At 40.0% G+C, this 25,371-nt stretch overlaps 1 protein-coding gene across 50 annotated transcripts in view; it reads left to right on the forward strand.

Annotated features, from left to right (window-relative positions):
- Ank2 (ankyrin 2) overlaps positions 1 to 25,371 on the forward strand; it is a 521,939-nt gene that overhangs the window by 344,374 nt on the left and 152,194 nt on the right. For all 50 annotated transcript variants that reach the window (XM_075981403.1, XM_075981421.1, XM_075981404.1 and 47 more), the window contains one exon: positions 11,332 to 11,433. In XM_075981403.1, coding sequence (XP_075837518.1) covers positions 11,332 to 11,433 — 102 coding nt within the window. The remainder of the gene's footprint in view (positions 1 to 11,331; positions 11,434 to 25,371) is intronic.

Below are 25,371 nucleotides of genomic sequence, written 5' to 3' on the forward strand. Positions count from 1 at the left end.
GATTTGGTGTTTGGCGAGTGTTACCTTAAAACAAGTTCAGTACATAAAACACATTGTAATTAATTCTCATCCTTTTTTTTTGATAACTGTTTTTTTAAATTTATTTATTTATTTATTAAAGATTTCTGTCTCCCGCCACCGCCTCCCATTTCCCTCCTTCTCCCCCAATCAAGTCCCCCTCCCTCGTCAGCCCAAAGAGCAATCAGGGTTCCCTGCCCTGTGGGAAGTCCAAGGACCACCCACCTCCATGCAGGTCTAGTAAGGTGAGCATCCAAACTGCCTAGGCTCCCACAAAGCCAGTACGTGCAGTGGGATCAAAAACCCATTGCCATTGATCTTGAGTTCTCAGTAGTCCTCATTGTCCGCTATGTTCAGCGAGTCCGGTTTTATCCCAGGCTTTTTCAGACCCAGGCCAGCTGGCCTTGGTGAGTTCCCGATAGAACATCCCCATTGTCTCAGTGTGTGGGTGCACCCCTCGTGGTCCTGAGTTCCTTGCTCGTGCTCTCTCTCCTTCTGCTCCTGATTTGGACCGTGAGATTTCTGTCCGGTGCTCCGACGTGGGTCTCTGTCTCCTTAAATTGAAACCACAGAAGGAAGGCATCAGTCAGTGTCTGCTTGACGCAGGCAGCGATGACGTAATGGCTGTATTGGTGGGGAAACACAGTTAGAAAACAATGCATACCACTGATGAGGAAACTTAGAAAATACAAGTGGCTCATGCCTAGCGGCACAGACCTAAGAGTGGCCCTGTGCCCTCGCCAGGCCATGTTTACCCTGGTGGTTTCCCCTTTTACACGCCGCTGGCCAGAAATGACAGGATTGCGGTACTCTCTCCGCGAAGTTCTTAGTATCTCTTACAAATTCCTGGGACAGAGCGGATCTGCTGTCTTGTTCTCCATCCGTGCTCAATAATGAAAATGAACTCAAATTTGGCCTCGAGTGTAGTTTTTGCTTGTTACTAGTTGTGAACAAGCAACCCCCCCCCCCACCTTCTTCTGAAACTTTAGGGGTTTTTACTGAGTTGCAACAGAATTAGCTTTGTAGTATTAGCTAAATGTTAGAGGGGGTGCTGAAGGCTTTGTGAGTTTAGGATACTTGATTTTCGAAGCCTCTTACCCACTGTGTGTATTACATATTGTCATTTATCAAACACATTCTTTTCTAAACCAATTTCCCATTTTATCCTTTACACTTTGGGTGTAGGATTATATGCTCTCGCTTTCAGGAGCAGCATAGAGTGAAATTTAAATTGTACAAGCCATTTCTGATGATTGAAATTAATGGCACAGGGGGATTAAGTTTGGAAAGTCAGCAGGCTCTACCCCGTGAGGAGGAAGTGGTATCTCAGTTATGTCGTGGCTTCACGGGGACATGACAGCTGTGGCGTCTCAGTGTGTTCTGAGTTCTCAGTTTCTCGGGTACACATGCACACAGCCACGTGGAGAATTTCTGTTCTGTCAATCAGAACTTTCTGCCTCTCTTGTAGGTATGGGCAGGTCATCTGTGGTCCCTTCTAGAAGCAGCGCAGTGAGCCCTTTGTTGTTTCTATGACACTGCACCTGCGGGTTCTGTGCCAGCCATGATTTCACCCAACATTTTCAGAACCCTGAATCAAATACAACATTGTTGTCCCTATTTTTATGTATGTGAAAATACGGATCGTTCCGAAGTTGGATCCTCTCGCTTCTTCATTTAACCTCGAACATGTAACCATCTGGCACAGAGTACATGCTTTGGAAATAATCAACTATCGGCAAAATAACTTGGTGTTAATGACTAGTTATTTTTAACCATTTGCTCTTGAAATACTTACTTGATTAACTTAATTTCTTTATTTCTAAATGGGATACTCTTGTTTTCCAATGTGCGTACATTTAGATTGGTACAACTATGAATCCTGTCAGGAATTTCATACATCTTAACTTAGTGAGTCACACTGGGGAATAGTTCCCTTGTCATATGGAACACATGTATGCGATTTTCTTTTTTTGTTTTAAAGTTAGCGTTAGATCTCTTTATATTGGAGTAATGTGGTTAAGGTAAAGAAACTGATAGAAAGGAATTTTATATGTTTAATTTGCCATAATTCTGGCATGCTAGAATTCTGGTTTTGTCTTCATTGTTTGTATTGAGCATCCATGTGGACTGTAGTATGTAAATATGTATGTTACAAGTGTTTGAATGTTTGCATATTTATAGAAACATTTCAGAGCCTTTCATCCTCCTATAAATCCCACATGCTTTGGAAAATGGGATACATGAATATGTTTCCAACAATTAAATGAACATTAGAAAGATGGGCTCTCGACATTTTATAGAGGTAATGAACTTAATAACAGTTCTATGAATGGGCTTAGAGACAAATGATTTCTAATAAACAGCATAATTACCATACTGAAACTTCAGATACCTAATGATTAAAAAGACTTAAAAAAAGTCAAGAATTCCAAAAATTGCATGAACAATTTGTGGGTCCATTATTCCCAGAAAATAAAATATTGTTATGGGGCAAGAAATGATATCATAAAAATAATGAATTTGAGTTTTTAGGTTATATTATATAACATATAATAATGTAGATATTAATACTGTCAAAGATTAAAATTTGAGTTCAGAATTTTATTTTGAGTCCTGCAATTATGATGAGTGGGTTATCCAGCTGTAATTAAGTGATACCCTCAAGAAAAGGCAATCTCACTGGTAATTATAGGCAGATTCCCGGGTGTTATAAATGAAGATCTCAGTCCGTTTATATTTCCATGTCCATCTCACTGGGGCCACACGAAATCATGAGCCTAAGGAAATGTATTGCAATGGAAAAGCCTGGGCAGGTTCTTTTAAAATGGAGGTGATAATGTCAGGGAAGGCACTGGGCGACTTTTCCTTCAAGACTTGATGCTTGCTTCAACCTTGAATAATTCAATGTGAAAAGAGCCATCTAGGTGAGACTGAGCTGCGGGGGTGGGGCACGGTCGGCACCACAAAGCCACTCTGACTGATGGATGTCTGCTTTCGAGCAGATGGTCTCTGAAGCCAGAGAGTAATCAGACCAATGGGGACCAAAATCACATTGCCTGTCTCAAGGGGGCGGTCGTGAATTAGCACCGCAGGACGTCTAGCGCAATAAAACACCCATGAAAGATATTTTCACTTGATTGGGTCTGTTTCTTTCATATCATGAGAATTGTAAAGCACATAAAGGGAGATGAAGCTTAATTTAGGTCCATTTAGCCTCGTCTTTAAGTATTGTGTTGGGGTAAACTTTAATGTCTTGCCTGGGAAATACGCTGCAATATCTTAGCCCGCTGATTAGTCAGGGACCGGAAAGCATTTCATGCGCACGTATCTTAAATTGTCAAGCAGACTGTTGTAGCATAACTCTCTCTTTATCCCTGACCAAGAGCTGTTAGAGTTGATTATTATTCAACTACAAAACCAATAGTGAACATCCAAAAGGGAATTCCTTTGAATTTGTTTACATTTGTCTACATTTCGTAGTAGTTGGATGGACGCTTTCATGCATTCATCCAGTGCATGTTGGGTTGATGCTGGTAAAAACTTTCTTAGCAAAGATGCCTGGCTGATTGGAAATTAGGAGCATGATTAAGGATAGGATTTGTACATATATAATTTTGAGGGCTGGTGATATAGCTCAGCTGATAGACTGCTTGCCTCATATGCAAGGAGTAATGAGGATTAGTCTCAGAATCACATAAACCAAGTGAGGTGGAGCATACTTATGTCTCCACCCATCCAGGAGTGGAGGCACTTTTTTCTTTTGCTACATAATAGGTTCAAAGCCAACCTACAATACATAAGATCCTATAACAAAAAAAAAAAAGGCATATTTCCTTACTGTCCAATGAATATCAATTGAAGACCCTTAGCTGATGTCTGAGGGCTGTTTAGACTTCAACAGAATGTAGATGTGTTAATGAACTTTCAGCATAGGGGCAAGAGGGGTGGCTCAGAGGGGCAGGCCAACCCCTTTTCCCACAACAGGGTGTCACTTCGTAGCCATGGCCCACCTGGATCTTGCTATGTAAACCAGGCTAGCTTCGAACTCACAGAAGTGTACTTGCCTCTGCCTCCTCAGTGCTGGGACTACAGATGAGTGCCCCACCCCTGGCTATTTGCTGCTCTTGCATGGAACCTGTCTTCAGTTCCCTGCACCCACATGGTAACTCACAATTGTTGGAAAATCCAGTAGCAGGGGCTCTGATGCCCCTTTCTGCCCTTCTGTGGGCACCAGGAACATCTGTGCTATAAATACATACATGTAGGCAAACAATTACACTAGAAATAAAAAGAAATATTACAAAATTTTTTTCCATCTGGGTGTGGTAGCATATGCTTTTAATATTGAGGCCAGTCTTGTCCACATAGTGAGTTCCAGGACAGCCAACACAAGGAGATACTGTCTAAAGGGGGGGAAAAAGGAAAGAGAGGCAGAGAGGAAGAAAGAAAGGAGAAAGAAAGAAATAAAGAAGAAAGAGATAAAGAAAGGAAAGAAGATGAAAAAATCCAAATGTGAGGCTCATTTCTTTTTTTATAGTGTTGGTACATGAAGTACAGATTTCCATGTTATTTTAACTCTTGAAACTGTTAGAGAGTATTATAGGAAACCCATGACATTCAATTTCGGACTTGTACATTTTGCTTGTCTTTACACAGCATTTTGAGTTCAGTCCAAACTTTCAAGTGTTGCATAAGGAGTCAAACGTAAATGTTAGGTATTCTGATCACTCCCAGTTTCTAAAAACATTGAACATAGCAGCTTTATCTGGTGATAATCCTTGTGCAAATGTATGCCTACATATTAAGAAGAGAGTGTGTAGAATCCTCCCTACTGGAGAGATAGTCTGTATTCCAGATCCGTTTCGTTTCTTTGTACCAATATACCCCAGAGTGTATCCATGTGCTCTGTTTTGGTCATGGCAAAAACCTTCTGACTTAAACGAGACCATGTATGCACGCCTGTGATGTGATTCCTTATGTTCTTTTGCATTCAGCCCCTTCAGGAAAAGCCACAGATTGTGAAACAAACAGCAGGTTTCTTCCGTGCCTGTAGTCAGACTATGTGGTGTTACATTTTCCCTGCAGTTCTAGGAAGTGTGTTTTTTGATCGGAAATTGGTACCATCATGGGCCTGGAGAGACAATTTGGTCGTCAAGAATACTTACCACTTTTTCCGAGGCCCCAGATTGGGTTCCCAGTGCCCACATGGTAGCTCACAACTGTCTTTAACTCCAGTTCTGGGGAATCTAATGCCTCTTCTGTCCTCACCTCTGAGGACTCCTACATGTTTATGGTATACTCTCATCCACCCAGACACATATAAACATGATAAAACAAGTATATTAAAAAACCAATATCATACAATTCATCATCGATGAAATGGGATTTAGCTGACCCTGTTTCTAGACAGAGATCCAAGAACCTACAACAAGAATTCTAATTTTCTCAGTGTTCACATTATTATCCCCACCTCCCAGTACATTTCACTAAGTTTTCTTGACTTTGTGTTGCCATTGATCACAGGGTTGCCTGGTAAATGACTGTGTTTCTACTAAGCTATAATGATTTCTCAAATCAGTAAGTGAAATTTCACAGGATTTAAACTGCGTGACTTCCTCAGTCAGCAGAGACTTGCGTGAGGGTTGGTGGGATGTATACCTACGGGAAATGAAAGGGGGATGGGTGTTCTTTGTCCTTCTGTTAAGGCTCAAGACTGCCACCTGAGTCCCGCTCTTATCCCAGTCTCTGTCAGTCTTAAATAATGGATTTATTAATTTTAAAGTATAAGAGACGATTTATGATCCCCAGTGTCATTTCAGTGTTAATAGAATATTAAAACCACGGAACTCAGTAAACTCTATAGTAACTTGAATTTTGGGCAAAAGCCTGAGCTCCTGCACCCCTAAGCCTAGGCACCTGACCTTCTATGCTAACTAAACAAATAAGAGCAAAAGCAGACAGAGGTATTTAATCAATACTCGAGTACAGGAAAAAATAGTGATCCAAGTTCATCTTCAAGGTACTAACACATGTGTCTTATTTAATTCGGGGTCATATTGGGGTGAGAGGTCACGTAATTAAGGAAAGCTGGCCAAGTCATCATCCCACTGATCATCTTCTTGGTTCTAGTTCTGTAAGGTGGCTCAAAAGCTGTCATTGCTACTGCTTGAGGATATTCATTCTGATTCCGCACTTTTTGATTCTGGGCACTTTCTTGTCATATCAGATCATTGCCCTCTTCTGGGGGTTCCAGGCAGGCAGGTTTGGCTGTTCCTGGAACTCAAGGTGCCTACTGACTTAGGATACTTGCCCACAGTTGTGTCCAATGTGGAAGTGGGCGAGACAGGTTGAACAGAGAATGAACGAATATCATACCTGTCAAGCAGGAGTTTCACCCCAAGCAGCTTCTAAGTAGAAGTTGAAACTGAGAATCGTTTCTCAGAGGGTTTCTTTTGCCCTTGCTGCTAAGTTTGTGCAAGTTGCCCATGCAGAGGCGACGTCAGCATCGATGTTGGTGCACACTTTCTGCTGTACTTCCTTCGGACTCTTTCAGTTTGTCAGGTTCTCGACTATCCTGCCCTGTCTCAGGACCAGACTTTCAGAGCATTCTCTCTCTGCACCACAGCAAAACATTTTACATAGAACACACACATAGACACAAACACGTGTGTGCATGTGCACACACACACACACAATAAATATAAATGAATGAATGAATAAATAAATAAATACAAAACCAAAACCATCCACACATGCCCTCTAGATTTCTCTTGTTAGGCACTGATTTAGAAAAACAAATACCAAATAATCTGTTTGTGCTCTGTCATAGGCTAGCCAGCGACATGACCTGCAGCATGCTTTATTTTCCTTGTTAGTTTAGTATTGAAATAATCTAATAATAAGTGAACTTATTTTTAAATCTAGGTAGTCATGGGCTCTGAACCTTTGGTGGAGCATTCCTTTAGGATATAATTGGCCTTGGGCACACACATTCCTCCTCATGCTCATGCTGGGTGCAAGAAAAATCCTATTTTCTGATGCTCAGATACAAAAATGGAACTGTGTCAAGACAAATTGGAGAGGAAGCTTTTCTTTTTTGGCTGGAGATGTCCCATGAGAGTTACAAAGCGGGTGCACTTAATGATAACCATATGCTGCTTATTAAAATATTCAGGCAGAACGGAACATTTGACTTCCTTCCCGGGAGTGGAGCTTTACAGGCTGAGGTACAGTTGGTTGTAGGGTGTAAGGGTCCTAGGGACAGACACAAAGTAGCAGAGCAGAAAGAGGGGTTAGTCCCTGGTGTATCTAGACCTTCTCCCAAAGGAGTTGCCATTGCTTCCTTTTTCCTTTATTGAGCTTTGATGTAAGAATGTTCCTGACTGAATAAAGTAAACAGTTTTGAAAGTTTGCTTTCTTCATGCTCAGCCTTGATTTAAAAGCTCTGCTTTTCTTTTCATAAGCGATGGGACAGACAGACGGACAAAAATCCCCCTTCCCTTCCCTCCCCTCCTGTCTTCTTCTCTCCTCTCTTGTCTTTCTGTCTCTGTCGTCTCTCTCTGTCTCTGTCTCTCTGTGTGTTTGAATCCTCTTTTATCTCCTTATTGATTAAAGGTAACCATGCTCCTGCTGTCAAAAGCTGTTTTGTCAAGAACTGTAATCACAGACTGACCTCATTGTAGGACACAGCGTATTGACATGTGTATTTGTCAATGTTGTACAAGAAAGAGAATACATATTTCTGTGTAAGGGTATGAATTTGAACTTCAGAATAGTTTTTTTTTCTACATACAAATTTTGGAAGTTTATTTTAATTCTGTCCTGACAATTCATGATTTTAGTGTTTTTGTTTTTTTAAAAAACAGGGTTTCTCTGAAATTCATGCTCTTAAACCATATGATAATAACCGTTTCATTTAATGCATTTCCTCACTTGGGGAAAACTAAGTTCTTCAATGGGGTGGAAGAAGAATCTGCCTTAGAGATTCCTGGCAGGATGGCACAAATGTTACATTTAAAACTAGGAATATTATTTGCTAAAATTTCAGGGTTTTGCTCTAAGTCTTGAACTTGTATCCATTTTTAAAAATTTAACTGGGAAAATAGACAACCAGTTAAGAACACTTGATACTCTGTAACAACAAAAGCACCTGCCAGCTGCCCATTCTTCAGACAAGTTTGGCAGAGGGCCTTGTGGACTTCCTGGTATTCACTGTGGTCTTCAGTCTATCTCAGCTTCTGCCCTGATGTCCTATGCTTTCAAGATGGTCTCTCCCTCTGCCCTGGCTTGTTTACTGCATTTTTTGCTTGTTTCTCTAAGAACAAAATGCAACTTGATCTTTTGCTGTATTGGAGCCCTAGAGACACGTAGAGACATGTAACAGATGTCTCCTAAAAATAAAAGATTAATTTGTGTTTATGTATACATGTGTATTTGTGTGAGTATATGCCCTGTGTGTGTGGGTGCACACAAAGGCCAGAATAGGATACGGGGTACCCGGGAACTGGAGTCACGGTTGTATGCTGCCGAATGTGGGTGCCGGGCACCAGACATCGGTCTTCTGGAAGAGCAGCGGGTGTTGTTTAGCCAGGGAGCCCTCTCTCAAGCCCTATCAACTCCCTTTTACCTTCCCACTTTCCCCCTCATTTGCAAATGAAGGAGTTTCTGGGGCTTTCTCACCTAGATCTTGAGTTTAGTGTTTGCTAGTTGCAAATAGCACTCACTAGGTGTAGCCAGGAGGCATTTCCTGTGCGGCACTTACATCATAAATGACAGGGTTTACCGAGGACTTGTAGACCAAGGTCGTGTGTGGTCCTGCTGAAGTGGGGGAATCTGTACTGTTTTCTACTTCGGAAATTTGCGTTGCTGGGGATGTAATAGCAGAGAAGGTTTCTGACTCTGAGTCTGATAAATGGGAAATAAATCTTGAATCTTCCCCTATCCCCGAGTAATCCTATGACCTAAGAAACTTTCTAGACCTCTTCCCTCACAATGATACACCATTCTTTATAGTCTTACTATGAATCTTGATTATTCGATGTGTATGGCTCCGTTAGCTCTTTTCTTGGCCCACAGTATACACTCAGTAAATCTTACCTCAATTATTTGCTTCTTGCACAAATTGTAAGTATTTCCTTTGCTCAGTTTTTAGTACAATTTATAATGAATCTAATTTGGAAAATTTCTGTTTACATAATAGTACTTTTAGAGTTCACATTTGGGACTTCATGTTATTTTATTTTTATTGATTTATAGCAAAAAATAATATTTATTGTGTGCTCTTCATAGTGCCATGTGACACATCAAGTTTTACTTTCTTGTAGCAAGAAACTCAGAGGGGGAAACCCCATAGGAGTTTTCAACATTAGCTAAAAACAGCAAAATAATTTCATAGAAGAAGCATTTTGAAGTGAGTCATAATTCAGTCCCTGCATTGCAGATGGACTCAGGGCACTCTGCCATGGGCATGACTTTCAGGAAGGATGTAGAACGAGACATCCTGGGAAGGAGAAGCGAGGCATCCCGGGAAGGAGAACGTTCTTACACTAGTCACACCGTGATGCATCTCCAAAGAGACAGAACATGGATTCTGGGTGTCTGGATTTCGGCCATGCTGTTCCCCCTTTAAGCATCTGGCTGGCTTGGAAAATTGTAACCCAAAGATACTCAGACTGATGTGAGATCATTCAGTTCTTGGGTTTTCAGGGTTCCTGAGTGTAAATCACTTAGCAATGTGCAAGCAATCATGTATTTGAAACTCCCTGAGAAAATGTTCCCATTTCTATTACCTGCCCATCCTCACAAATTTAAAAAACAGCTTTGAGAGAGTGTGCCAAGAATCCCTGCCAAGCGTCGTCTTCTTTGAGGGAAGGAGGCTATGCATTTTGCTAAGGGGAGTGTTGTTAAACCTGAAAGAAAACAGAAGTTATCAAACTCAGAGCTCACATCCAAATATGTGAATTACATCCCTCTTCAGGCCCCTCTTCTCCTTGGTTAGATAGTATACCACAAGAAATTTATAATAGTTATGTAAATGTCTTTAACCTTGACAAAAGTTTTTTGTCATTATTATGTTAAGGTTTAAAAGTCAGAATCCAAGCCCCGGGGCGATGGTTGTAACTTTGCCTTTGGAACAGTTCTCTAGACTTTTCACGAGGCAAATGCAGCTGATTTTCCCAGGACCAGAGTTGAGGAGACTGTGGGAAGATGAAAACCTTAAAACAAAAGTCTCCATCCAGAGAGCTATCATCTTTACCAGGGCATTTCAGTCTGGTATTATGTCAGCTGGCTTACATTTAATAGTGTTTTCCCTGAAATCACCAGGAGGACAAAATTTGCATCAGCCCAGTCCACACCTGCCAACTGATGCTTTCCTCCTCTGCAAAGCTCCTTATTCTCCCAACGTGAGGCTGGATGACTGGAGTGACCCTGACTCAGTGTCCTTCCGCTGAGTCATCTAGAATCTAACAGTAGAGAAAGAAAGAAAGAGGAACCCAAGCAGCTTTTGCTGCATCTAGTTTTAAACTGTTTTGTTGTTGTTGTTTTTTTTTTTAATTTTCCACCAGGCTCCGTATTCATTTACTAAAAACCCAATGAGAAAGCAAAAGAATAGGGGCTGTGGAGATAGCCCAGTGCACAAAGCATGTGCCACACTAGCAGAGGACCAGAACTAGGATCCCCAGAACCCACATAAAGATCTTAGCAGGCATGATGGGAGTCCCAATACCGGGGAGGCGGAGACAGAGGAACCCAGGGCAAGCAGGCTTGGTTGATTAAGTCATTGGTGAGCTCTCAGTTCAATGGCCAGATCCTTCCTCCATAAGGAAAGTAGAACATAGGGTGGTGGTGATGGAGCAAGACACCTCACATCAATCCAGGCCTCCATGAGCATATATTTTTGTGCAGACCTGTTCACAGGGCCACTCATACACATGTAAACACCATTGCACACAACACTCAAGCATGGAAAAATAATATAATATTTTAGATTCAGTGAAATTTAGTGGAATTTTGCATAGTGTAAATTCATCCTTGAATTGGCTGAAGGTTTGGAATAAAGCAGTAATGGTCATTTTCATTTTAACGGTTCCTTTGTATTCTTGTATGTACAGAGTGTCTTTCCCATCTATATCGATATCCACAAGCCACGGTGTGGTTGCTGCCTCATGCTGTGAATGGTAGCTCAGTGTCTGAAAGCTGGCACTGAAACGTTTCTCAGGCAAAGCTTGCCCTATGTGTAGTGTCAACACTTGCTGTAGCTGGTGCATTTGATGTTCAACTTGACTCACCAAAGGCCTTTTCTTTCTCTTCCAGTCTGACAGCAATGCCAGCTTCCTCCGTGCTGCCAGAGCAGGCAACCTGGACAAAGTTGTGGAGTATCTAAAGGGAGGCATCGACATCAACACCTGCAACCAGGTAAGCGTGAGGGACAGGCTTTGGCCCGTGGATCAGGAAGCGCCCAAGATCCAGGCAGAGTCTCAGAGCACAGGGCTCTTTTCTGTTCATATCGATTTACTGAGGTATCAGGAAGTCGGTCTTGAGCCAACCCAATTTTTAGCAATTTCCCAACTTTTGAAGTGCCATTTTGGGTTTTAGAATTGCCATTTCTAGTGAAGTATAGAAAAAAAATAAATTCAGTATTAGTATTTTCTTCAGAAATGATGTGACCCTCCTGATCTGATATGTTAATTAGTCAAGAATGATGTATTATAACTTGTTAAAGTTCATCTTCAGCTACACAGTGAGGTCAAGGCCAACCTGGGCTACCTACATAAGACAGTGTCTCAAACAAACAAAAGTCACACAACAAAAAAAAACTGAAAACAACACCGGTATAGAAATATGGTTAATTCTGAGGATATAGAAAATTACTATATTAGTTTAAATCAAGTGTCTGGATTATTAATTAGGGATAAAATTATTTATTTTTGATATTATTTTCCCTCAAGAGTACTGATATTTTCTTGACATTTTGATGAAGGTTTTTGTATCATAAGTTAAAGTGTCTAGGAGACCCCAGTAATCCTATAGTTTGTAAATGTTGTTATTGGTGATGGTGTTTTTGTTGCTGTTGTTGTTTGTGGTGGTGGTGATGTGTGTGTGTGTGTGTGTGTGAGAGAGAGAGAGAGAGAGAGAGAGAGAGAGAGAGAGACAGAGAGAGAGAGACAGAGAGACAGAGACAGAGAGACAGAGAGAGACAGTAAGATGAAAAGCTAAGTATTAATATCATGTTTATGTGAGGCTATTTTCTGATTTCTAATGATCCAGGAGTGCTTGGATGCTGTTGCTCCATCCTCCTATGCATTTGGCCCACTTTTCTTAAATCTCTGGACACAAGCTCCCTAAGCTGCGGCTTGTGACCCATGCAAGGTTATAGAAGTGAATGTGCTGTCACAAAAAGTTCTTAACAAGAAAAGGCTCTGGGATGTGGAACAACCACCATCAATTGAAATCAAATGATAATGAACCCAAACTGTATGTCTCACGCTTTCTCTGCACTCCGGTAGAGCTTCTCTTCAGCCCTGGTCCTAGACGCACAGCATGAGCACTTTGGCCTCTGGAGAGGCCACAACCTGAACATTTGCAAAGTTTTCTTCTCATAAAGAAATTTAATAGTTTAATTATAAAAAGAAGACTTTAAATATTTCCCTACCGCTATCTCTTCAGCATGCCAGTGTCAAATTAGTATGTCTCTGTATTATATTGTATTAGAATGTTTGGTTTTTAAAATTGCCATATGAATTCCTGACCTTAGTTTCATTTAAAAAAAGCATTAAAAGAATTTTTGAGCTGTGTTTAGGGACAGAATTTTCAATGGTTTCAGAAATGATACCAAACGTATTTCTCCAATTTTCCAGTATGTACTCATATGAGATGGCGTTGTCAGAACTGGCGACTATAAAATCAGAGTACCTGCCAGGTGGTGGTGGCACATGGGAGGCAGAGGCAGGTGATCTCCAAAGCAGGTTCTAAGGACAGCCATGGCCAAATAGAGAAACCCTGCCCCCCAAAACAAAAACAAATAGATGATAGATAGATAGATGATAGATAGATAGATAGATAGATAAAACCCGAGTATCTAAAGATCTTCATTTATCAAATATTCAGCCAAGATTTAACTTTCCTGTAAACATAAACAAGCACATCTCTCTCAGTGGTGCACAGATGTACCTTCATCTTTAGTAAATGGTAAAATACAAAACTACCTTAAAATAAATCTCCTCATGCTTCATTATTAGGAAATGCATGATTTATGTACCCACTTTATATTTCTATACGTACTCAGAGTTCCATGAAAATTACTTGAGTAGAAAGGGGTCAAAAGGGAAGGGAACCCTGATTGCTCTTTGGGCTGACGAGGGAGGGGGACTTGATTGGGGGAGGGGGAGGGAAATGGGAGACGGTGGCAGGGAAGAGACAGAAATCTTTAATAAATAAATAAATTAAAAAAAACCATGTACACAAAAATAAGTGTAAGAAGGTTAAGAAGTCTTGCTCTATAATATTGAAATCAGTAAATCTCTCGAATACTTTATAAAATGCAGCCTGGTTATTTACATTCCCAAATTATTATCTTCCTAAATTCCCATTTATTCATTTCTTCCCCAGTTGTGTCACTAAAGCGTTGGGAGAGCCCAATGGGAGTTGCCACATGTCACCATCCGGGTGTCCTCTAGGGTCTTCATCCTGTTAGTGAAGGAACTTGGGAACAGGCTCCAACAACAGCTCCTGGACCCTTTGATTACAGTTACAACAAAGCTCAGGGAGGCAAGCTGTAAATCCAGCTGTCAGAAGGAAGGTGTTCAGACACGGGGGTGGGGGGGGTGGGGGGGCATGCAGAGTTAAGCTGACATGGACATCTGCCACATGGTAGCAGGCAGGGAACATCACCAGAAATTCTACCACAGTTACTAAGAATTCTACTAAAATTCAAATAAAATGTAAAACTGAAAATAATTTCTAAATTCATATGTGGATGGAAGCGGCAGTTATTTAAGCCAAATTATCCTATTTCTAATTAGGTGACATTCACATGCTATGGTATAGGGACCAAGAGAAGAAAGTATATTCCGTGTTTGTCTTCTAAGCTGGGGTTTCCAGGAAGCATTGTGACATACAGTATAAGAGCCGGGACTCTCTGTCCCTGTTGCATTTCTCAATAAAAGACAATTTGGGCTGTACCAGCTTTCTAAAAATATCACATGTGTTGGCGCGCTAAGGGTCCTTAAACTGAAATTAGGATCAGATTTTTTTAAAAAAAAAACTTCATGTTAAGGCAATATTGATGTTTCGAGCATGACAAGCATTCAGCAATAAGCTAATACATTCAATAATAGCATTAGCAAGTGGGACTCTGACTAGTTTTGGAAGTCAAGTTAAAAAGGTGGGTATCGACCTTGGGCAAATTCCCTCCTCATGTCTGAATTTGCTTAGCCTTACTGATCATAACCACCTGAAGTCAGGGTTGTAGATAACGTGAGGGAATGCTTGAGAAGTTCCTAGTGCAATAAACACTCCGTGGATATTATTGAACATGACAGCTTACAGTAGATTAGGGCAGTCATCTCATATTGATTACTGTTGGCAGAAGCAGTACTATTTTCATAGGTAGTACAGAATCTTAAGTGCATGTCCATGGTCTGTGCCATCAGAGAGGAAAGATTATACTTAAGTGTAATTTGGTAACAGTCACTACTTATCTGGGTTGTGTTAAACTAAGATGTTTTTCTGCAACTAAAATGTTTCTCATAGATGCCATGTGGATTCATCGGTGTAGCCCTGTCTTTAAAAATGCCAAGAACAGTATTACTAGTTTGGGTCTTAATAAGGGCAATAAAAATGAATAAGAAATAATTGAATTCATGGAATTTAGAGCAATAGAATATGTTACAGTTTTATAAATAGTTAAATTAAATTAGACATAAATATATTTGTAAAACATAGCTAAATATCAATATGATTGTCATAGTTTGCTTTCTCTTGCTGTGATAAAACACCAAGACCAAAAATAGCATGTGGATAAAAGGGTTTATTTGGCTTACACATCTGGATTACTACATCATGAAGGGAAGCCAGGGCAGGAACTCAAGGCAGGAATAACCTGGAGGTAGGAAGTAAAGCAGAGGCCACGAAGGAAGATTCCTTGACATGTTCCAAATGGCTCATTCCATTTGCCTTCTTAGAAAACAGATGCCCTCTGCCCAAAGATGGGACACTCACAGTGGCTCGGGCCTTCACACATCAATCATTAAGGAAATGCCCCTACAGGCTTGCCTACAGATCAATATGATGGGGGCATTTTCTCAGTCGAGATTCCCTCTTCCTAGATGACCCTAGCTTGTATCAAGTTGACAAAACCCAACCAGTGTTTATTGCTGATACCTCATTTAATAGAAGCAAAAGCTTCCTGCCTTATATTAGGTGATTTCAATTCAAATTCAAACTAAATATGGTCTTTCTAATCTCTTGAATTTCAGCATTGATATTTATTCAGTGGTAAGCAATTCTAGGAGACATTCATTAGGTACTCATCCCCAGCACTAAAAGGTTTTGACTGTATTTGTACCTCCGGGTACTGAGAAAGAGGTTTCAAATGTGATGACTCTTTCATTTTGGAAACGCAGGGGTGACCTTATTCAAATTATTTCTGTGGCTGTGCTCTTAAGTACTGTCTGCATGGTCTAGATTGGAACAGAATACTCTATATTCCGGGAATTCTCTTGAGTCCTCTCTTCCTGTGACCAAAGGACATGGATTGTAATGCTTGATTTCCCGGCAGCCACCCGTCTCCTTAACTTGCTTCAGCTATCCTAACCACAGAATTCTTGTATTCCAATCTGATGTCGGGCACAGCACTTGTTCATCTGTTTATTCAAACAAATTTTTGGTGCTGAGGATGCAGTAGTCAGAAGGAAGAAAGACCTCTGCTGTCTTGTAGTTTACAATCCAAACCCTCAAATGAGAAAGATAAGAGCAAGGAAGTTAGCAAGATATGAGAATAGGTTCCATAAGCTCAAATATTTGACTACCCAGTCCCAAGTTGGTAGAACTGTTTGGAAAAGACCAGGAGGTGTGGCCTTATTGGAGGAAGTATGCCACCGGGGCAGGGTTTGCAATATCAAGAATTGCTCCATTCCCAGTGTGTTGTCTCTCTGCTGCCTCTTTATGGATGGTGAAGTGATCTCTCAGCTGTTCCTGGCCACATGCCTTTACTCTATCATCACTAAAACCCACAGAAACCATAGGCTCAAGTAAATGATTTCTCTTACAATTTGCCTTGGCATGGTGTTTTTTTATTCATAACAATAGAATATTAACTAATATACAGGGAAAGAGGAAAAGCAGTAGATTACTGGGTGTGCTGGGGCGTACCTTTAATCTCAGCACTCAGGAGACAGAGGCACATGGATATCTGTGAACTCAGAGCCAACTAGAAATAAATAATAAAATCCATATTGAAAAAAAGGGAAAATAACAGAAAAACAAAAACAGTAAAAGACATGGACAAGGAACGTACAGTAGGAGAGGAGAGAATGGGTGGAAAGCAGTGTGTCATGGCTGACAAGATGGGCCAATGAATACTCAGCAGAGCCGAACGTGAAGCCATCCATTATTCACAAGGAGCGTATTTTACAATCCTTGAGGAGAGAGCCCATAGAATATGGTGATGTGTCCTGTGATCAGCGGGGAGGTCAGCCAGCCTGCCTGAAATAAAATGAGGGAGAAGAACAGCAGGAGGTTGAGGAGAGCAGAAGGCTACAGCCGTGAATGTTTGTAGGTTAGTTTAAGAAATAACCTTGGCTTTGATTCTAAAAAGAAAAGTGTCTAGAGAAATTTTAGGAAAGAAGTGGTAGGGACTGACTTATCTGAAGTCTGGTAGTAGCACCCAGACAGACGGAAGCAAGGACAGCCTAGGGAAAGGTCTTAAGTTGCTTTAGGTGAGCAATGAGTTGTTTTACATTAGGGCAATATAGAGAAGTGGTGAGCCTTGTTTGTATGGGGAAGCCAGGTGTGGCCTTGTCATAGAGACAGCACAGAGGTCACTAATCTGCTAAGCACATCTACTCCCAACCTTCTGGGCAGAAAACAGGTCAAACATCTCTTTTTTTATTTGAAGAGACCATGCCGCATGTTTAACATTCCTGGTTTCCCTAGTGCCCATCTGTAAGCACAAGGACCTTGTGCCCTCCATTCGGATGGATTTGATACAGGATGAGGGCAGAAGAGGGGGTGAAGAATGAAGTTTGGGGTTGCCGTGGGAAAAGGGAGGGTTGATTTTTCATGAACTATTGATGGAGAAGTCTGTGAGATGAGCAGGCTTGAAGGAATAGTTGGCCAATTTTGCACATTTTAAGTTTGTCTATGTGGTACCTAAGATTAGGCAGTTGGACACATTGAGTCTGAAGTTCGGAAAAGAAGCTTTGGCCAAAGATAGAAGCTTTAGTTCAGTCAATGTCTAGACAATTCTCAAAACATCATACTGGATGAGATTACCAAGAGAAGTATTTATGAGTGTCTATGGATAATAAGGGTGTTTGACAGATGAGGTTCATAGGTCACTCAGGGGGTGAGAATGGGCAAGAGTACTCAAAGATGGAGAAGGGAAACCTGAAGACATTTGTGTCTTGAAAACTACACAAAAAAAGCTATTTTCAGGTCTATGAAATGGTCAGCTTCATAGAATGTTGTTGAGAAAATAAGCTGAGGAACTGAATAATATCTGAAGCATTGTAGTAGTAAGAGATGATCTCATAGCATAATTTTCAGTGGCGGGTGGAGTGAGTCAGATGGAATTCATTCACTGGACAATGGTCTGGCCAACTATTCCTTCAGGTCTTTTCTGTAAAGCATAGAAGAGACAAGGGAGTGTCTGGAAAGGAAAACAGGGTCATGAGAGACATTTCTGTTTATGTAAAAGAAGCGACGGCATGTTTGTTTCATTGATGGAAAAGATCATCAGGGAAAGAAAAGCCATTGGTGATTTAAGGAAGAGACAGCTGGAAACTAAAGAGAGATGGTAAAAAAAAACCAAGTGCTCTTTGATTGATGAGGGCTGGCACACAATGGAGATTTGTCCTTTCCTGGGACTGTAGCTATTTAAGGAGGCAAAGGGCATGTGGGTAAAGCAGGAAGTAGAATGGCTATGGGGCTGGAAAGGTGGGTGTGGGGTAGGAGCTTTAAGCTGCCTTCTTGGTCTTTCAGTGAAATGAGTTGAAGTTGTTATCTGAATTATAGGAGAGAGGTGATGGGGGTTGTGGAGAAAGGTGTGAAATGATTGATCCAGGAAAGGAGGAGAGAATGCCCAAGGGTAACTTTGATGGTCGTAATTGACAAATAATGCTAAGGACCTGCTTGAGGCTCATGAGCATGTACTTTTAGTGAATCTAGGTGACATGTATGTGTGTTCTTCTGAAGTCAAGTTCAGGCAGAAGATGGCATTGCTTGTGATTGGGAATGTGGTTTAAGTAAACATGTATGGAAAGCTACAGACATGCAAGTGAACTTAGGATACATGGAAGGAAATGCATGGCATCGTTACAAAGAGCATGCACAGATTGGTCCTGAGCAGAGACAAGAGAACACTGTGGTAAACAAATGAATGAATTCTGGACATCAGAGCTGGGAGGATTGTTGACATCAGATGAGTGAAGATCAAAGGATTCGATGGTAAAACAGATCTTGAAGGACAATTCAACAGTGAATGAATAAAATTAAGGCATAAAATGGAAGACAGTTTCCATTCTGAATGTCTATTCTAATTGTGGAAAAGCTCTTTGAGTTGTATAACCAGTTGGGACTGGTTAGATTTGGTGAATGATGTCTTTAGGTATTTGCATGTTTTTCAAATACTGAAGTTAATAATTTTTTTAAAAAAAAAGTAGAGAAGGATGCTGCCATTGATTAGCACCTGACCTTTGAACCATAGTACTTGATTACTGTAAGAAACCTAAAAAATCCAGCCACCCCAGCTCCGTTCTTTCATTTTTACTTTTAAATGAAAACCAGCTAAGTTTAGTATTCATTTGATACCACAGTATCCTGTAATCCATTTTAATATTCCTTTTTATCACATTGACACATTTGAGTGGTGTAATTGTAAAAGCTTAAGAAATAATTTTCAGAGTCTGAGCTACTTCTCAGTAATTAGCATTGCAAATAGGGATGAGGAGAAACTGAGTTATCAAGAGTAAAATAGGATTACACCAAGGAGGGACAGGCTGAGTTTGGTCCCTCACCACAGTCACCAGTTAGTTCCTATCGTGTAGGTTTAATTCCAAGATTAGCTGAATTAATACAATTGTGTGCTTAACATAGGGCTTGAATCATAAGAAAAAGCTAGAGTAAGCTTTGGCCATTATTCAAATAGTGTGTCCCCTTTAAGTTCAATATTTAAACCTCTTTAAAATATGGCAGTTATAAGTAGATAAAGTAGTTTTCCTTTGAGATTCATGTGACTATTTCATTTGAACACTTATTAAGCTATTAACTAAAGACTCTATCTATAATTAATTTCTTGTAAAACATGATTTAACCACAGAGTAAGGCTATAAGAAACTAGGAAGGAAATGAAGTGCATTCAGATTCCCAGGGTCAGACATCAGCATCTGAATTACCCAGTAGGTCACTACTGCTGGGGCTGAGCTTCTCTCATATACTTGCTTCCCAAGTTCCGTTGGAATTCAGAAACTTTTAAAAAATAAACCTTTGTATAAATGAATACTTTTATTGGTAAACATAATTGGAAATAAAAAATGCCCAGCTCAACTCATCGTAATGGAAACTAGCATTGTAGCTCTAAACGAGCTTATTTAGTATAGACAAGGTACCATGCCCATAGTTGGAGGATGTGAGAACCAAGTTTCTCCATTATTCTTCTGTAGCTGGGTTTGAGGCCAAACTGGTCTACAGGACGAGTTCCAGGATAGCCAGGGCTACAAAGAAAAAAACCTGTCTCAAACAACAACAACAACAACGACAACGACAGAGTGACCATTTCTTCTGAACTTTTTCTTGAACTCATACATTTTAACTGTTTTCCACCAATTGTATACGTTTTACTGTAATTAAAGAAATTATACAAGTTAGTTAGGTTTTTCTGATATGTAAAAGCCAGAGTAGAAGGCTTGTCGGATTAACAAAGTAGATTATCTTGAGATATGGAAATGAAATTATTAACAAGTCTGTGTGGTAGTTAGTTGATTTTTATTGCTTAAGCACCACACTTACAGGTTACCAGGGGGATAGAAAACTATGCTAGATTGTCTTCTTGTTGAGAACACCCACCAACAGTAAAACAGTAGGTAACACGATGCTTGCTATTGGGTTTTCACTATGTCCCATTCACTGTCTCTCTTTCTGACTTCATGAGCTATTTGTCCATTTCTTGCTTTTCTTTGTTTGCATGAAACTACTGGATAAAACCTCAAGAGGAATAAATAGTAATAAAAAAATTTTAGAGCCTCTGAGTGTTAGTTACATTTCTAACACACACAGAAAAGCAATAGACTGGGCCATTTTGAAATGACCAACATCTCCATGAAGATAGAATATAGATATAATTACACTGTAATGATATTGCTTTTTAGAGAAATAGAGACGCCTTAATGAAACCATGTGTGCATGGCTTTTACAGAGAAGCAGAATGTTCTTATTGTTTAACCACTTGCTGTAGGTATATTTAGGCATGATGTATAGAAATAGCATTATTTTAAAAATGCATTATCAAAAATGACAGCTCTCTCGATGATCAAAGGGCTGCAGAACCCAATGACTTGAAGTAAGACCTCGGTGAATATGTGTTGGTTGTTTAAAAAAACCAAGTTCATTTTACTTCATCAGCATCGATGTACATGAAACCATTATCAATGATTTATCCTGACAATGCTGCTTCATTATGATTCAATATGCCTGTTCAATATGATTGACAGATGCTCGAAATGTTGCTAGAAATAAATCTCTACTTGCTGCAGTATAACCAGCAGGTGAACAAGTAATGGGTGAAGTGAACCTACACCTCGAGGTGATGTGTTCCAGTCATGTTACAAATCTTCTGTTGCAAGTGCTTATCCAGCAGGAGTCTCATCCATACCACTACTGCATCCACACAACTGATCAGACTCCATGCCAGTGTCTGTTTCTTTACCATGTTTAAATTCACAGTTCTCCTCACAGATATTAAGACTATCCTGTATCCCTGACTCCAGCATCATAAGACTTAGTCTCTTGCCTAGTGGACTGGGTCATAGGGACTATTAAGAATGGACTATTATGGTCCTTGTTAGGATTTAATGCTACATTATCTCTTAACATACCCCTCAATCATTATTATATAAGTATTCTTGTATAATAAACTATATAGCATCCAAAGAGATGGCTCAGTGGTTAAGAACACTTGCTGCTCTTTTAGAGGACAAATGTTCAGTCCCTAGTGTCCGTGTCAGGGAGTTCACCACTGCCTGTTACTCCAGTTCCAGAGAATCGAATGCTCTCTTCTGGCCTCTGGGGTCACCCACACACATGGTGCACATATAGTCAGACACACAACCATACACATAAATTTTTTTAAAAAATCTTTAAAATAAAGTATGTAAAGTAAATATTTCTTGAACATAACTGTTGATATTGTATAAGTCATTTTTATATTCATTTACCAAAATTAATTACTCTGAGCCTTAGATTATTCATGAAATACCATTTTGTAGATTGCTCTGTTTACATGGTTTGTACAAGAGAAGGTATTTCAGTTTGTGTGTGGAAAACTTATTCAGTGCCAGTTGCCCTAGTTAACTCATTAAGGGTAACCTTAGAAGGCACCAAAATGCGTTGATGTCACATAAAGATTGGAAATAAAGCAGCTCTCGTTGGGATTAGTTTAAACTAGAGCAAACCCGAATTGGAATTCTCTGGTCTCCCCCTTGCCTTCTGCAGTCTGTAGCTGGGGTTGCTAGTGTATCTGCCATCTCTCTGCTGTTTATCTGACCTGACTGTTTCTGTTGCCTGATTTATAAGTCAGAAATCTGCTATTCTCACCCCTAACCAAAGGCATTCATTGACTGCCCCAGAAAACACGCTGTAAGAAAGGGCTCTATAGAAGTCTTTATCAGAGTTTTACTAGGGAAACAGTCATCTTACTGGCCCCAGCTGACCCTGAATATCACTCATCACTGAGAACAAAAGTTTCTAAGCCACAGTCACATTTAGGGTAGATATTTGCTTTGAGATTATGGAAGAGTACATGATTGAATATTTTAAAGCTGTGCTGGGGTTATGAAAGCTGTTTGCACAGAAAATTCAAAGCATAGTAATGTTGCTTACATTGTTCTCTGAAAGGCAGGTTAAACTTAAGCAGGCTGACTATAGCAAGCTAAGTACATAGTCATGATTGATCTCGAAACTTGTTATTAATTTGACGGCAAAGTTCAGCAAAAGTTTAGTCTTTTGGAGGTCAAGAAATATTTTCACAACAATGTATCACTGCAGTAAATATTATGATCTTATCCTAAGGGAAGTGGGCTAAATTTTGACCTCCCTTGCCGTCCGCCCAGCCATCCCTTTCCTTTAGATTTTTCTGGCTAAGTTGCACTACCGTGCCTGGTGCAGACTGCTTCAGCTGTGGGCACGAAGGGGCTAGTGTTTGTCCAGCAGCATGTGGACCAACAGGCAGCTCAAGGACCCAAACGCCTCCATCCTTCCCTGTCCAAAACAATGGACATGAAGCATGGAACTGGTGGTCTTACACTTTTATGTTTGCCATGCTATTGGTGAAAAGAGGGTCTCTGGTGTTAAATGTTTCCATTGTCATTGCTTATAGATGTTCCAGCAGATGTTTCAGGCAGAGGATTGAGAGGGCCAGGTTGCCCAAAGCCACAGTGCTGGTATGTAGGAGCATAGGGAAAGATTGCAATTTTGCTTTAACCCAGCAACATCTTCCTACTTCTGAACTATAAAAAAAGAGGAAATAAAATAAGAAAAGATAGAAAAAGAATAAAAGCTTAATAGTTGCACACAAATAAAAAACACTGTCCTTTTAAAACAGAGACAGAAAGACGTCCTGTCCTTTCCTATGAACTCAGCAGCAGCTGGCACTTCAATCATTATTTGGAAATTCTTTTTACTCCGTATTCATCTATTTTCTTTCAGATTTGCTGTAGTACATTAAATGGTATTTCCCCAGCACACACACACACACACACACACACACACACACAGGTGTACTAATTATATTAACTCGTTAGTATTTTCAAGTTTAAGTAGCTCTAGATTTATTTTAATTCTTTATATTAAAATTTTAAGGATTTTTTTAAGCCAGAGTTTGTAAGCATTTAGATTCATTGCTGTCTTTTTTAAAAGGAGTCATCGTATTGATAAAGTATAATTACTCAGCTTATCAGCCCTAGGGAGCAGGGCACATAACAAAATCAGTGTGAAAGCACAGCACATTGCTGGGCTGAGGTGAAAAAGGGCCACAAAAGTCATCAATAAATTATTGACATGTTTATAGCATGTATATATGCATGCTCACAGGTATTGTGATTATGATATCATTAAAAATGAAACTCAAAAAACAGATAATAAGTAGGAAGAGACAGAATATGGGTTCCTTAATTCAGACTGTATTCCATTTTCTAATAACTAGCAAAAAAGACAAATAATTAAATTATGCTTCTCTTTCGAAATTAAAGGACAGAATAAAGAAGCAGAGGGCCTTCTGTTCTCATTTTGGAGCACAGCAGTAGTTAACCGAGAGAATGAAATGTGCACACAAAGCCATGAATGTTGCTCAGATGAACGTCCTTATCCACCTTATGTAAAAACCAAATGTGAAGTGCATGATATCCCATAATGCGATGAAGCCCTTTCTGCAGGGAATAGAGATAACATGTTCCAGACACAGAGCTTTCTGATAGCCTCACTTTGTGTCTATACTGATATCTGGGGAATGAATCTTTAATGTCTCAGATAAATAAATTGTCCCAGAAAATTCTTTGTTTCAAGCCAAACTCAATAAACTTATGTTGAATGTTCTAATGAATGCAGAAACTGAATGTTTTGATGTGGAAAGAACAATTAGTCCTCAAACATGTGCATGAACCCCTGTTGGGAAAGTTCTAGGGCTTGCCTTGTGTTTCTTTCCAAACATGAAGGCTGTCCAGTCACTTTGTTGCTCTCCTTTCTGGTCCCTGAGCAATGTGAAGCATATTTAGCAAAAGTGAAAAGTCCTGCAAAATGTGGCCAGTGTTACCAGGTGTCTGTGCTGTACTGCGGTGGAATGAAGGCTCCTGCAGGACATCTGGTCCTCAGGAGGATGATCTACAGGATGTACAGCAACATTAGTAGCAGTGAATGTATTCACAATAAATTAACTGAGTTGTACGATTAAGTGGAATCCATCACTGTGCACTCTGATAACGTCAATGCTACCTCATGTTCATAAGATAAAATAGATAAATACTAGGTAGCTATTTCTTGTGCTGTCTCTCTGTGTGTGTATATATATGTATGCGTGTGTGTATGTATGTATGTATGTATGTATCGTGTGTGTGTGTGTGCACAAATGTGCCACAGCAAACCTGAGGTTATCAGAGAACAGTTTTCAGGACTGTCTTCTACCACATGGAACCCAGTGATTAAACTCAGGTTGTCAGGCTTGGTAGCAAGCATCTTAACTCACTGTGCCATGTGCATGTGCTAAGTTGCTATTTGTGACAACATGTATTGAACAAAAGCTGTTTCTGATTAATTCTATTTTTAGTTACAAGTTCCAATGCCAAGAGATCAGTGTGAGGGCTTTTGGCATCTACTTGCTATGGTTAAAAAATTTAAGAGCTTGTGGTGAGAAATCCTCCTTCATTTTGTCTCAGTTGGTAATGTCATTTTAAAAATTGTGGAGGAAGGAGAAGCTGCAGTTTGGATGTTTAGCATAAGAGATAATTAACTACAAATTTCAAAAGAAAAAAGGTTTACCATTGTTTTAACTTATAATAAATGTAGGCATTAGTTTTTTTTTAAAGAAAATTAAAAAAATTTAAGTTATGAAAAGGAAAATCCTAGTTCTGTACAATGATTACCAAAAAGATCTTGTGTGTGTGTGTGTGTGTGTGTGTGTGGTATATACACATGTGCACGGAGGTTTCAGTTCTACATCAGGTTTCTTCCTTAATTGATGTCACCTTACTTCTTGAGACCTGTTCTACCATGGAACCTCATTGATTTCACTAGGCTAACTGGCCTAATGAACTCCTTTTCCCACCCCTTCTCCGCTAGCAGAGGGATTTCAGGTACACTCAGCTTCCTGCACAGATGCTAAGGACAAATCCTTAATGAATGATGTCATACTTACATGACCATCTCTCT

This window comes from Microtus pennsylvanicus, chromosome 7 (assembly GCF_037038515.1).
Source record: "Microtus pennsylvanicus isolate mMicPen1 chromosome 7, mMicPen1.hap1, whole genome shotgun sequence".
In the NCBI taxonomy this organism is placed as follows: Eukaryota; Metazoa; Chordata; class Mammalia; order Rodentia; family Cricetidae; genus Microtus; species Microtus pennsylvanicus.